Consider the following 13,206-nt stretch of genomic DNA (forward strand, 5'->3'; position numbering starts at 1 on the left):
GGGCCCCCTGATCTTTTAAACTCACGCTTCGCTCTTCGCGGATACTTTACAAAGCTGTAGCCGCAGCAGGAGCAACAGAAGCAGTAGCCGGACCTGAGAGTAGATGCCAGGAGAAATCTAAGTGTGTCCTGGCTTCTCCAAAGGCATTGTCGCCTGGTCCTCCACTCAAATGCCCCTGGTAGGATCCAATATTTCTTCTAGCCCCGGTTACAAAGATGGTCACAGTCAGCCCTCGGGGAGTGGGGGTGGGGGTGGTATTCCTGGGTCAAAAACCGCTCTTTATCCTTTCGCTGCCTTGTCTGAGCACAACGCGGCGGCCGCGTGTTCCACTCGGGAATCTCCAGCCGCCGGCTTCTTGCCCAGAGCCCAGGCACCGGGCTCCATCGAGTGTCCTGGTTGCTTCATCCAGCAGGCTCCGCGATACATTCCGGTCCTGCTTCCTCTTCTCAGATCCTCATTCCAGACGGTCCCATCAAGTGCTCCCTTTCTTTCTGCTTTAGCCTTCCTCTCCTTCCGACTCCTCACGGACCCCTGGGGGGAGAGCGCTGCCATTGGCCAGGTCGCTTCCTGCAGCCTGTCAGAGAGGAGGAAGGTGGGAGAAGCCTGGAGCAGAAAGGCGGAGGGAGGAAAGGAAAGAGGGAGGGCGAGGGCAGCTCCATCAGCTCAGGCAAATCGTTAGAGCTGCCTTCACTCCCCAAAGTGTCCAGAGAGAGGCAGGGAGCCGCGGCTAGGCTAGCGAGCTCTCAGGCAGTCACCAAACTCTTCGGCTTTCTGCTCGCCCTCCTCTTCAGCAAATAGAAACCGTCTCAGAATAGGCTCCAACCTGACTTTTCTCCCCCCTCTCCTCCTCCTCCTCCCCTCCCCCGCTCCTTGTGCCTCCTGGCATCGGATCTCCGACTCCACTGCAGCCTGAGACTCGCAAACAGCTCGGCTGTCGCTGCGGGGGCCGCCGTCTGCTTAGCAGCGGGGAGCACGGGCAGCCCGGGGTCCTACCCTGGGTCAAGGGAAGGGGAGACATTCGCAGGACCAGCGGCCGGAGCCCCCCGGCATCCCGGCCCCCGAGACCTCGGACACCCAGTGGGGGCCGCCCCTTCCCAACGGTGGCAACAACAAGGTCGGGGAGGGAAAAGTTCCTCCCACTGTGGTGGCCTCCCCTCTGGGGGAGGCGCAGCGGCTTTGCTCCCTCGGAAGCGGGGATTGTTTGGGATCCAGCTAGTGGAGGAGCCCGCCGCGCAGGGCAGCCACCGTCCGCAAGCCTTGGAGGGGACTCTGCCTAACAGACGGGGGACCCCCGAGTCCATCGCGATTAGACCGGGAGCCCAAGACTTTGCAACGCACTTTGCAGCCTGATTCTTTCAGCTTTTTCCTTGGCTTTGGACTGAAATCTGCTTGGCCCGGCAGCCTAGGAAGAGCTCCGGGGGGATCCTGGGAGCTTTGCGTTGCCCCCTCCCCATCTCCTCCCATTTCTCCTCCCCCCCATCTTCCACTTCTCTCCCGGTACATGAAACCAGATCCAAATAAAAAGGCGACTTAATCCCGCTGTGACTCTGGTCTGCAGCACGCCTTTCTTGCCCCCTTCATCCCACCCCTCCTTCCTCGGTCAATCCTGCAGCCCAAAGGGAGAAGCTCTGGAAGAATAAATTTGGGGGAGGGCGAAGGGGGAGGTGTCCGCGTTATGGCGAGGTTAAGGAAAGCCGAGCTGGCCACAGCTGGAGTTGTATTACTTTGCCACTTTTTAATGGACCGGTTTCGGTATGCGGAAGGGGAGACCGTAAATCAAACCAATGGTAAGATGCGTTTTTACTTCTCCATTGTGCATGGGGGATGCGGTCCTCTTTTCTTTTCCTTTTTTTCCCTGTGGGAAAGTTAAGGCTCATGGTTTTAAGGGCACACTTCAGCTCCAGAGTGAAAGGGGGAGTAGCTGGGGAAGGGTACATTTGTGGGGGACTAGGCTGCCTGTTCGGAAATGTCTCTGAGATCCCCACCTGGGTGGCAGGGGGCAGCAACTCACAGGAGTGTGTTTAGCTAGGGTCCATGGGATTTAAGTCCTCTTCTTTCCCAGACAATCCAGTTCTGGCCCCTAAAGTGTACTACCATTGACACCTACTTCATCTCCTTACTACACCTGAGTTGGGGTGGGAAGGGAGGGTGTAGAGATCTCTACTATGAGATTGTCAGAAAGAAAACAGGTCCCACTGGTCTTGTCATGTCAGACACTTCTTCCTCCCGTCTCCTGGACTGTCACACCCTCCCCAGGATGAGAGGCTGGGCTGGGAACAGCTAGAGGGTGATTATGTTTGTAGAGGCAAACCTTAAGCTATTGTCCAGCCCTGACTGGTTTAGCAGCGAGCCTGGACTTGTGGAGTTTCCCTTCTGTGCCTCCAGGTCAGTTCCATGACCGACTGACTCCATCTGCCATCCGTACCTCTGTCCCCTGGGTGTTTGGCCACCTTATTCCTCCTGATGCTGCTTTTCTTGCTGGCAGAGATTTCAGTTAGAGAGTCACATCCTGCCAGCTAAGGCAGAACTGGTGGTTTGCTCCACCAGCTGACCCACCAGTCCAGACTCGACCAGTCTGACCTAGCTCCTTCATGATACAGCTGCATGTTCCAGGCTACTCTAGGCATCTGTGGGGTTTTACCACAGACCGGAATCTAGGTCCTGGGTCAATGACCAGTTGCCTAGGAACAGGGGCATCTAAGCAGATTTCTGAAAATGTTGCCCCGTGATCACACAAGGGAGAAGGAATCTCTTGGTTAAAGGACTTGTCCCTATTTCCTAAGCCAAGATCATTTTAGAAATGGACTAGAGCAAAGCAACAGTAGACTTTCTCACTAGCATACCATCATCATATTATTTATTGGAATTTACAGGGGGAAAGTTGGTGCATGTCGAAGAACTCTCAGTTATTTATCATGCTGTACCAAACCATGAGGAATTAAAGTGATTATTTGATGGTGATTTAGTTTGATGAGGCAAAGTAGAGCTGTGGCTGCCCAGTAAAGGATCTGGTATATTTCCATGGGAGATGACAAGATAGATCTTGAAAGATTTTCATGAAAGCTTTTATCAGTGGCATGCCTCTCTATAGTAGAAGAATGCCTTTTTCTGTCACTTCAGTTTAAAAAGGCATGTGCAGGTGTTGATCTGAGACCCCGTTAATCTCTCTTGACTTTATTACTTTGCTAAGAATCAACAGGTTAAAGGACATTTCTGTGTACAATGCCTCTCTCTTAGAAGGCACCAATAAATGTTCATTGACTGACACTTTAAAGTGGGCCTTTATTCTATGGAGTAGATTGCTCAGTGTATTGTAGATTTCTACTCTCCAAACACATGGGTGGTAGTGTCTTGATTGACGGGTAAAGTGTCTGTTGCTGATTCATAATTCCCTGGTGAGGAATTCATCATTTCAATAAGCTTGGTTTCCCCTTATGGTATAGTAGAAGAAGACTAGAGGAATGGAAAGAACCCTGGACTTGGAGTTGAGGGAACTGATTTTGCTCTTGTCACTGCCATTGCTTGTGATCTTGGGCACTGGTTTGACTTTTGCCTTTGCCACTATGTGTCACTTCTGTGACCTCAGTTTCCTCGTTGATAAAAATAAGGAGGTGGGATGAGATTGCTTCCAAGACTCCAACTCAAAATTCTATAATGATTTCCTTTTTGACTAAAACAGTGCAACAAGCTATGGGCTGTACGTGTATTAAATGCTTAAGGAAATAATTTATCCAATCCTCAAGCACTAGGGGTAAAATTCAAACTGGACAGATCAAGAAATATTCCGTGTTGCTCACCTTTGAAGAATTTCCTTAGCCTTACATGAAGAAAAACACTTGGAGGTTAATAAATAAAAAAGTCAAAATAGAAGATAGGACAGCAGATATTTAGCTTTTTGTTTTCTTGCTGATAATTCTTATTTTCACAAATATTTTACTTCTGAAAATCATATGTATGGCGCAATTTAAAAATATTTGGTCTAAGTTCCCAAACTGAGGGTGCACTTCATTCCATTCTGATTGGTCAGAGAATGAATTAGAAGAATGTTCCATCTGAGAAAATAGAGAGTACTAGAATTAGTTGCTAGAAGAAAACCTACAAAGTTTAACTGGGAGTGGGGAGAGTAAGGGTCTCAACAGTTTACAAGTCTGTAGACTCAAGGAAGGGTGCATTTAAAAAATGAAGATAACTCTGGCTGGTTTCTTGAAGTGAAAACAGAAGAAATACATGAAAGTCCTATTGTACACCAAGGCATCTTTTCTATTCCTTGGACAGCTGTTCCATTATTAAAAGGCAGTCTTTGAAGTAATTTGTTAAATAACACATATCACATACAGGACAATTTTCAATAAGGCACTAAATAATAATATAATGCCATATATTTAATGGTGTTTCAAATGAAAGTGAACAGATATTTTACTCAGTGAAATTAGCATAGGACCCCTGGCCCCCTCCAAAAACAAAAACAAAGGGAAAACTAGGCTTTTTTAAAGTTTAGGCCATGATTAGAAATTCAACTGTTTCAAAGTTTAGTTTTGGAAATTACAGCTATTTGTCCAATCCCTTTGATATTTTGTGAAGGGCAATTAGAGACCATATATATCTATAGATAGAAGGATAGATAGATAGATAGATAGATAGATAGATAGATAGATAGATAGATGATAGATAGATAGATAGATAGATAGATAGATAGATAGATAGATAGATAGATACTGTGTATTTGGCAAGGGGAGATGGCAAGAGTACCTGATTTCTTACAGAGACATTTTAACAAATACTAACTACTGTAGTTGGTTTTGTAGCCACTAGAGGGCAGAGAAGTTGTTAATTTCAGTGAAAGAAGAATCTTGTTCTTTTCCAAATCTTTCAGATTAATTGTCCTGCAATGTTTTCTCCGCATCTAGTAGTATGAAACTCCATTTTGCCACCTATAAAAGAGTGATTATGAAGGGGAGGAGAAGTTCTCCATTTTTCAGATTTTTGTGTATTAAATTATTCAATAGAATATACATTTTGTGAAATACAGTCAGTAAACTGGAAGAATTTCTCAGAAACTACTGGGTCAATTAAGGTGCTCTGTTAATTGCATCACTGACATAAGAAATCTTAAAATGTTAGTTCATAAAATAACCTTTCCCTGTTATCTAGAGACTTATTATACTGATTGCTCTTGGGCTGAATAGTTGTAGAGTATATACACACTGATATATATGTTTATGCGTGTATATATATGTATATACCATATATGTGTATATACACACAAATGTGCACATACATACACATAGTATATATACACACATGTATACATATACACACATATGTACACATACCTAAAATTATTTTGCGTGTGAATCTGATTCAAAGCAGTTCCTGAATGCTAATATTTACAGAAGGGCCTCAGATTAATTTCCACTCTGAATGTTTATTCAAATTTTTACTGTATCGAAGGATTGCTCTTATTCTACATGGTGGTTGCTACTTGAACTGATAAGAGCCATGTCTATATGAGGTTTAAAATGTATTATTGAGCATAAGGGCATGATGAGATAACTCAGAGGAAGCCTTACATTAAATTCAGAAATAAAAAGAAGTAAGGACACAATGTTTCCTGCTCATTGTGCATGGTGCTGTGAGCAGTATGTTTCAGTGAACTTGAAGACAGTAATAACAAAAAATGATGAGGGATCACTGGCCCTGGCCACAGAAAACTTTGCATCAAGGCCACATTCTGGTTTGAAGTCTGTTCCTAGCAACCTTCATCAGCAAAACCTTCATGTTTATTTCTAATATTCATATTCCCATTTCTCTAAATCAGTTCTTTCTTTCTCCCCCTTCCCCTTGGTCTTTTATTTCTATTTTCATTTGAAGTAAATATGTGGTTTGAAAGATTTCTTGCTGGTAGAATATTTGTTGTGAGAGCACCCCAGCTTCCCAGACACATGCCAAGAATGTTGCAAACTTTAACTCCTTATGTACCTGGAGCTGGACAAAGGCTGAGGGGGTGTCATTTTGGGAGGTGAGGATGGTATAAAAAGGGAGAATGTACTGAGTTAATGACCAAGTTCATGGCCTTTGGTTATTGAATGACAGGCTAATTAATTCAAATGATTTTTTGACACATAGCTACACTCAAAAGTCTGCTTGCTCGTTTGAGAGCTCAGAGATGCAGGATCTTATTTTATGTAAGGAAGGGATAAAAATTAGGTTAGAGGTTATATGGGGATGGATTAGAAAAGTCTTTAAGGAAATCTACATTTCAGTTAAGTCTTATCTTCAGAAACTCTGGCAGAGTGAAGTATTCTTATATGCTAGCATGAAAATGGAAAATACCCATTCTCCTAACTACGCAAGGAGAATGCAGGAGCAAGATGTATTTTGCTTTGGGGAAATTATGACTTCGTAACGGGATTAAAAAAAACTTTCTACAGGTTTAAATTTAAATGTTTAAAAATTTTACCCTCCACAAAACTTTCACATTTTAGGGATGGCGTGTTTCTTGAGATAAGTCAAAAAATAAAGATTTGTGAGCATAAATTCTAATTCCTGCTCTGCTATCCATGTTACCTAGGGTGACTTACTTAATGTCATTCTTATGGCTCTATTTTCCAGTGTGATACTATATAGGAAAATATTTTGAATGACATATAATGCTGTATACTATAAAATATTATTAATTAAGTTTTCATCTAAAAATCAGGTTACCTCATGGATTCTTTTTTTTTTTTTAAAGCAGGGAATTTCTTAGAAATCATTAACCCCAAGTGCTTTAAAACTCAAAATAAGAAGGCTCTAGAAGATATCCAGAAAACCAAATGAAGCCAACTAGTTGTAGTTCCCATTGATCATTCCAGACAAATGGATGTACAACTTGTCAGGGGGAACTCCTAAGGATACATTTCTCGTTCTGGTGTTTATTACCAGAAAGTATGTCATTATTTGAAATAAAATCTGGCTTCATATTCTCCTGTTGTTATTTCTAGGGGAAATATTGTCTCTCTGTCAAATTCTTCTGAAATACCTGAGGATTATTAATACATTTATCCCCAGGCTTCTCATTATCTGACTAATCTGAATACATTAATATTTCTGCATAGGTATTCTTTTGCAAGACTTTAGGCCTCTTTTGCCCCAGTCCTCCATAGGAGGACTGCATCATCCCAGTAAAACATAAGATCCCTGAGGGCAAGTACTTCTATTTGTGTTTTTGTATCCCTAAATGCCTAGCAATGTTGTGAATATAGTGAGTGCTAAATAAATGTGTGGCAAATTGAATTTTAGGCGCTTCTTTGCTTTCTTTGGAATTTCCCAAGAGAGGAATCTCCTGAGCTACCCAGTGGAGATTTTGTGTGAATGAAGCCATCAGTATAAAAATGATAGTTATGCTAAGAAATGAGGCTTTTATTTATATAGAACATTCTTCCCTTTGAGTGTTTTGTATCATTTATTTGTTATTTAACAAGAAAAGAATACTTTTTGGGAAATGAATGGTCCAAGGCCAAAATATGTTTTATTCTTTGTAACTTGAGGTAACATTTATTTCTTTCCCTCTTCACCCCCATTTTTGTTTCTCTCTGTCTCTCTCTGTCTGTCTCTCTCTCTCTTCAACTCCTTAGTTCCTCCTTTTTGTTTATCTCTCTTTTAATCTTGTATATTCTTACTTTCTCTCCCCTAAGGGTTAGAGTCATGAGTTTCAGAGTACTTGAGTTCCTGTCTGTCAAAGTCAAAGCTGTGTTTGGGGTAATACTTAAGGGCCATGCCTAAGGATATTTTTTTTCAGCCAATCACTGACAACCATTTTACTTGGTTAGAACTTACTGTTATTTTGCTCAAATTAGCATTTAACAACAAAAGCACTGGATTTGGGGTCAAAAGACTTCTAAAAGTTCCAGTCTCAGCTCTGGCACTTGGGAGCTAAGTGACTTTCATTGGCAGGTACCCACTATACTACTGGGTTATGACTGCCTCCCCTGTTCTGTGCTTCACAGATTGGATGATTTTATAAATTGATATTTAATTGTATAATGTTCACCAAAAAGGGCAGTCTGCTGTGGAAAGATAACCAGCCTCAGAGTCTAGAAGTCTGGAGTTCAAGTGCCCCTTTTACACATTCTGTCTCTGGGATTCCAAAGGAGTCATTTAATTTCTTAGTGCCCTTAGAACGCCCTTCAGCTGCATAACAGTTTACCGATCTGCATCCGCAGAGGGCCGTTTCTCCAATGGAGCTCCCTGCACTGAAGAACTCCTAGGTGTGGGTGCCCTCCCCTCCCCTGCCTCGAAAGGCTGGGTTACAAAGGAGGCATTCTTTCATCTGACTTCATGTTCGCTCTGATCTGCAATCTCCTCTCATAAAGCCTATGCTTGTCCTTACACTGGCTCTGATTAATTAGGACCTCTGGAGATGGAAGAAAGTTGGCGCCCTTAGAAAAGTTCTCACTGTAATTTAGTCATTAAATTTAGTCATTAGTCTTAAAGACAGGATTACCAAATGTCTATATTAGTTTACTGATTTACAAATTACTTTTACCTCCACTGGAAGGGTGCTTTGCACAGCGGGTAGAGAACCAGGTCCAGAGTCCAGAAGACCTACTTTCAGGGGCTCTGAGGTTCCTCCTCTGATACTGTCTGTGTCAACGGTATTGATAATTCCCTATGTCAATGAAATTAAATTGTCAAATTAAAATTCACCCCTCTTCCTTCATTGTCAACATCTCCACTTGGAATGTTTTGTTCTAACCTCAGTGTAGAGTTTAGGGTACAATTTTCTCTGTTGAATAGACACAAATTGTTCTAAGTCCTTGTTGAAGGAAGGACTGAGGGAGGGAGGGAGTATGGAGAAAAAGTGGATGATGGAGGGAGGAAGGAGCATGAAGCAGGAGGAGGGAGGGAGGATGAAGGAGAGGGAAAGGAACAGGGAGAGACAGAGGGAGAAGGAAAGGAGAGAGAGAGAGAGAGAAAGATAGGAAGAGAGAGAGAGAGAGAGCGAGAGAGAGAGAGAGAGACAGAGAGAGACAGAGAGACAGAGAGACAGAGAGAGAGACACAGAGAGAGAGAGAGAGAGAGAGAGAAAGAGAGAGAGAGAGAGAGAGAGAGAGAGAGAGAGAGAGAGAGAGAGAGAGAGAGAGAGAGAGAGAAGGAGGGATAAAGGGGGGAGAGAGAGAAAGAGGGGGAGGAAGGGAGAGGGGGGTGAAGGGAAGGGGGAAAGAGAGGGAGAGAGAATGAGGGAGAGGAAAAGGAAGAGGGAAACAACTCAAAGAAGCTAACCTATCAAAGCTCAAAGTTATTAAATTATTTCCCCCAAGGTCATAGAGTTAGGAAATAGTATAACTGGGACTCAAATCCAGGTCTTCTCATTCCAAAATCAGTCATTATTTCAATCTAATCACTAAGGTTCTCCTAGCCCTAGATTTTTCCGCTTCTTCAGTTGCCCTTTTGTTTAAATTGACCTTGTTAACTAACAAACTTTAATGAACATTGTCAACTTGGACACATTTGAGAACTCCAGATCCCTGTGAGCACAGTTGGAAATAAGTTTAGACAACAGAGGCATTCTATTGCATTCCAGTCTATCATCTTCAAAAAGTAACTAAAAATTCACCCTATTCTGTTATATCATGGGTCATGCATGGTTTTGTTTTTGTATTCTTGGCTTTTTTATCAGAATGTTTTGTATTGGCAAGATCATACATATCAAATCTAGATTTGTATCTGTTTTGATTCAATGTTTTTCTTCAAATTTATATTACAGGCATTTAGAATGTTCTGTTTCTCCTGTTCAGCAAAATATGTACTCAATATACTTCACATCTATTGCTACTTAGCTTGATTGCAATATTATTAAACACAGTGACCATAAGCAGAGATTCTGATACACTGTTAATATGATAGATCATGTCAGGAAATAGCAATGTATTTTACCCTTGATATTTGTTCATGGCTGATCTTTAGTAGTGAGGTGTACGTCCATGTTTGTCTTATCTCCTTTCTTAAAATGTAAGCTGCTAGTGACCTCAGAATATCTTTTTGTTTACGTGATACAAGACTCTCGGAGCACAGAATTTGGTGCTATACATGTTTATTGAGAGTGATAATTATGGATTTCTCCTTCCAAAAGTGTGGTGTGCTATGAAACCTACTAGCCTAGAAGTCATTGTTCTGTCTTGCTCAGGGTATAAGGCAATGAAGACAACCAGCATTTCTTAAGTGCTTACTCTGTGCCAGTCACAATGTCAATCACTGGAGAGACAAATACAAGTAAAGTCACAGTGCCAATCATTGGAGAGACAAATACAAGTAAATAGAAAGACAGCCCCTGCCTTCAAGGACCTTACATTCTAATGGAGAAGGAGAATATAGAAAAATAACTAGGAAATATCAGTGACTACTAGGTAAAAGGAAGGATGCAAAGGGGTGTCATTCTGAGAAACAGACATATCAGTAATGCCCACAGGTGAAGGAGAAAAAAAGACCTGCAAATGTGATAACATGTACTGTCTGTGTTTTCTTTCAGTAATAAACATTTAGTTGGACTTCACCTGCAGTAGCAGTCTCTGGTGAAACTTCATTTAAAAGACGCACAGAAAATGTCATTTGGCCTCATTAAAAGCATATTCAAAGGACATCTTTGAGTTTCTGGGGACAGATTTAAGCCCCCTGGATTTAGGATTCTCATTAAGGTTTGCTACTTAGATAATTATTTTGAACTTCAAGAAAAAGAGCTGCATTAAAAAAAAAGTGTACTTGTCAACTTTTCAGATGGTCGTCCCTACCAAAAAAAAAAAAAAGATAGCTTTATGTATTTTTTCTACTGGTGGCTTAAAATGTAGGTTATTTCAAAATCCCTATTGACCTCAATATTAACACAATTCTTGTCTGGCTTCTCCATGCTCATACATATGCTCTTACATATATGCTGATCTAAACTGTGTATCTTTCATACAAAATAAACTGACAGTCTGTTTTATTTCTTAATCTTTATTATTTAGCAATCATTATCTTTTCAACATCTGTTGCTAATTCCTGACATTTAGTAAAAAACAAAAACCAAAATATGCATGATTCCAAAGTCATTGTGCAGATGAAACTGTCATTTTCTAGAGAGCACAAAGTTGCTGCAAGAAGGCAGCCAGATTGGCTCAATTTGGGGTGTGCAGAAATTCTTTTAATTCAGAGGTTTGCAAAATAAGAAAAACAGATTTGTTAGCTACTACACTGTAGTCTGATTTTAAATCTTCTTACTGTATTGCCGTTCTGATATGGTAACAGACATGGGTTTGTTTCCAGTAAAACAAAAATATGACATTTAGGTTAGATCCATTATTTCCCCCTTTCTATTGGCTCAGCTCTCTGCTTGGTCATCCCATGGATTCATATGGGCTCTGGCATCTTGTCTTGCATTAAACCTAAGTTACTTAACAGTATAGCCATATCAGAGATGGAGGACCTAAACAAGGTTTGAGATGCCCAGCTCTCTCATGGGTTTGTGCTTAATGTGAACTCTCGAGATGCCAGGGATTAGGAAGAGTCGAGGGACAAATCAAAAGACTTAAAGACAAAGGTCTAACTTAACCAAGCCAGTGAAAAGTGTGTTATTATTTTTATTTCTGGAGCACTAATAAATCAGAATAACATTTCAAAGGGCATAAAACACAGAAGATTTAATTCCTACACAATGATTTATAATCTAATAAGCAGTATTGTCTGATAATAATAAGACCATTCATTAAAGTGATTTCTCTAGAAAATATGCTAGTGTTCAAATAGCAAGGGGAAAAAAGGAATTAATTGGACAAAAAAAACCTAAGATGGCAAAGTCTTGGCTAGATATCATTAATATACTTTTGCCTGTCATGCTATGCACTGATTTCTTCCTTTTCTTGGTGGTGGTGTTGAGTCATTTTCAGTTGTATCTGACTCTTTGTGATCCCTTTAGGGTTTTCTTGGAAAAGATACTGGATTGGTTTGCCATTTTCTTCTCCAACTCATTTTTACAGATGAGGAAACTGAGCAAACAGGGCTAAGTGACTTGCCCAGGGTCACATAGCTAGCAAGTGTCTGAAATCAGATTTGAACTCAAGAAGATAACTTTTTCTTACTCCAGGCCCAGCACTCTATCCACTATGTTACATAGCTGCCCGATTTCTTCCTTACTATAACCTTTTTTATCCCCATTCAAAAGATGTGACTGTATGTATATATGCATATGTGCACATGCATAGATATGTATATATACGTATACATATGTGTGTATAGATGTACATATATGCATATATATGTTAGAAAGATGATAGGTAGATCAAATATATGGTTGTTGGTGGTTGTCCTTTGTCTTCGAAGAGGACCAAAATGACATCACCATTGTAAAGTGAAATTTCAGTGCGTCTGACTGTGGCTGATCAGACCAATACAAGCTTAGGATGCTCTGCCACAGGTAGGGCACAGATAGATATATAGGATTTAGCAAACTGCCTTCCCCATAATATTCTTCAATGATTCAGTCATTCCAAAGATTGTTGTGTGTTTACATTCCCATAAATCCTCTATACAATGGACACACACACAGAGGCACGCAAGTACACACAGACAGATATGCGTGCATCCCTTGATGACCAGGCTTCTATTGATGATTCACTCAGAATTTAGCTTGACTGGTCTTCAGATGAAAGATGCCATCCCTTCCCAAATCTGTACTCAATAGCCTTCCACTTTGGTAGTACCTGCCCCAACCTGAACTTCTCAAAAAAAATATATATATATATATTTCCGTCAGGAGGAAGAAGACTAATGGTGGCTGTAGAGTGTAAATCTAATATTTGAATAAATAAATGAATGAATGAATGACTATGAAAAGTCAGAAGTGCAACTCCTTCCATTTGCAGAAAGGCCTTCCTGAACTAAATCATTGATGAAGACAACAGCTGGCAAATTAGAAAAACTTACTAACTCCAGCTTCAGTTGAACACATAAACATAGGGAGTAAAAGTGCAAAATTGATTACCCTTAAAAAAATCCTGTGGATTTTCAAATCTTTCTGTATAATATATTCCAGAGTCTCATGATTATAATTAAGGATGATCTCTGTGATATTTGAGGTGAATTCTGTTATTTAATAATAATAATATTACCTATTATTTAAATCATGTTCCTCTTATTTCTGTTCTTGGAAACAGGTATTCACCTGCAGTCTTCATGTAGTAGGAAACTTAG

At 40.9% G+C, this 13,206-nt stretch overlaps 1 protein-coding gene across 2 annotated transcripts in view; it reads left to right on the forward strand.

Annotated features, from left to right (window-relative positions):
• The first annotated feature begins 660 nt into the window (after positions 1-660).
• The window catches only part of PLXDC2 (plexin domain containing 2), a 488,066-nt gene continuing 475,520 nt past the window's right edge, over positions 661-13,206 (forward strand). For both annotated transcript variants that reach the window (XM_072651664.1, XM_072651665.1), the window contains exon 1: positions 661-1,787. In XM_072651664.1, coding sequence (XP_072507765.1) covers positions 1,676-1,787 — 112 coding nt within the window. In that variant the 5' untranslated portion in view covers positions 661-1,675. The remainder of the gene's footprint in view (positions 1,788-13,206) is intronic.

Source organism: Notamacropus eugenii, chromosome 3 (assembly GCF_028372415.1).
Source record: "Notamacropus eugenii isolate mMacEug1 chromosome 3, mMacEug1.pri_v2, whole genome shotgun sequence".
NCBI classification, from domain to species: Eukaryota; Metazoa; Chordata; class Mammalia; order Diprotodontia; family Macropodidae; genus Notamacropus; species Notamacropus eugenii.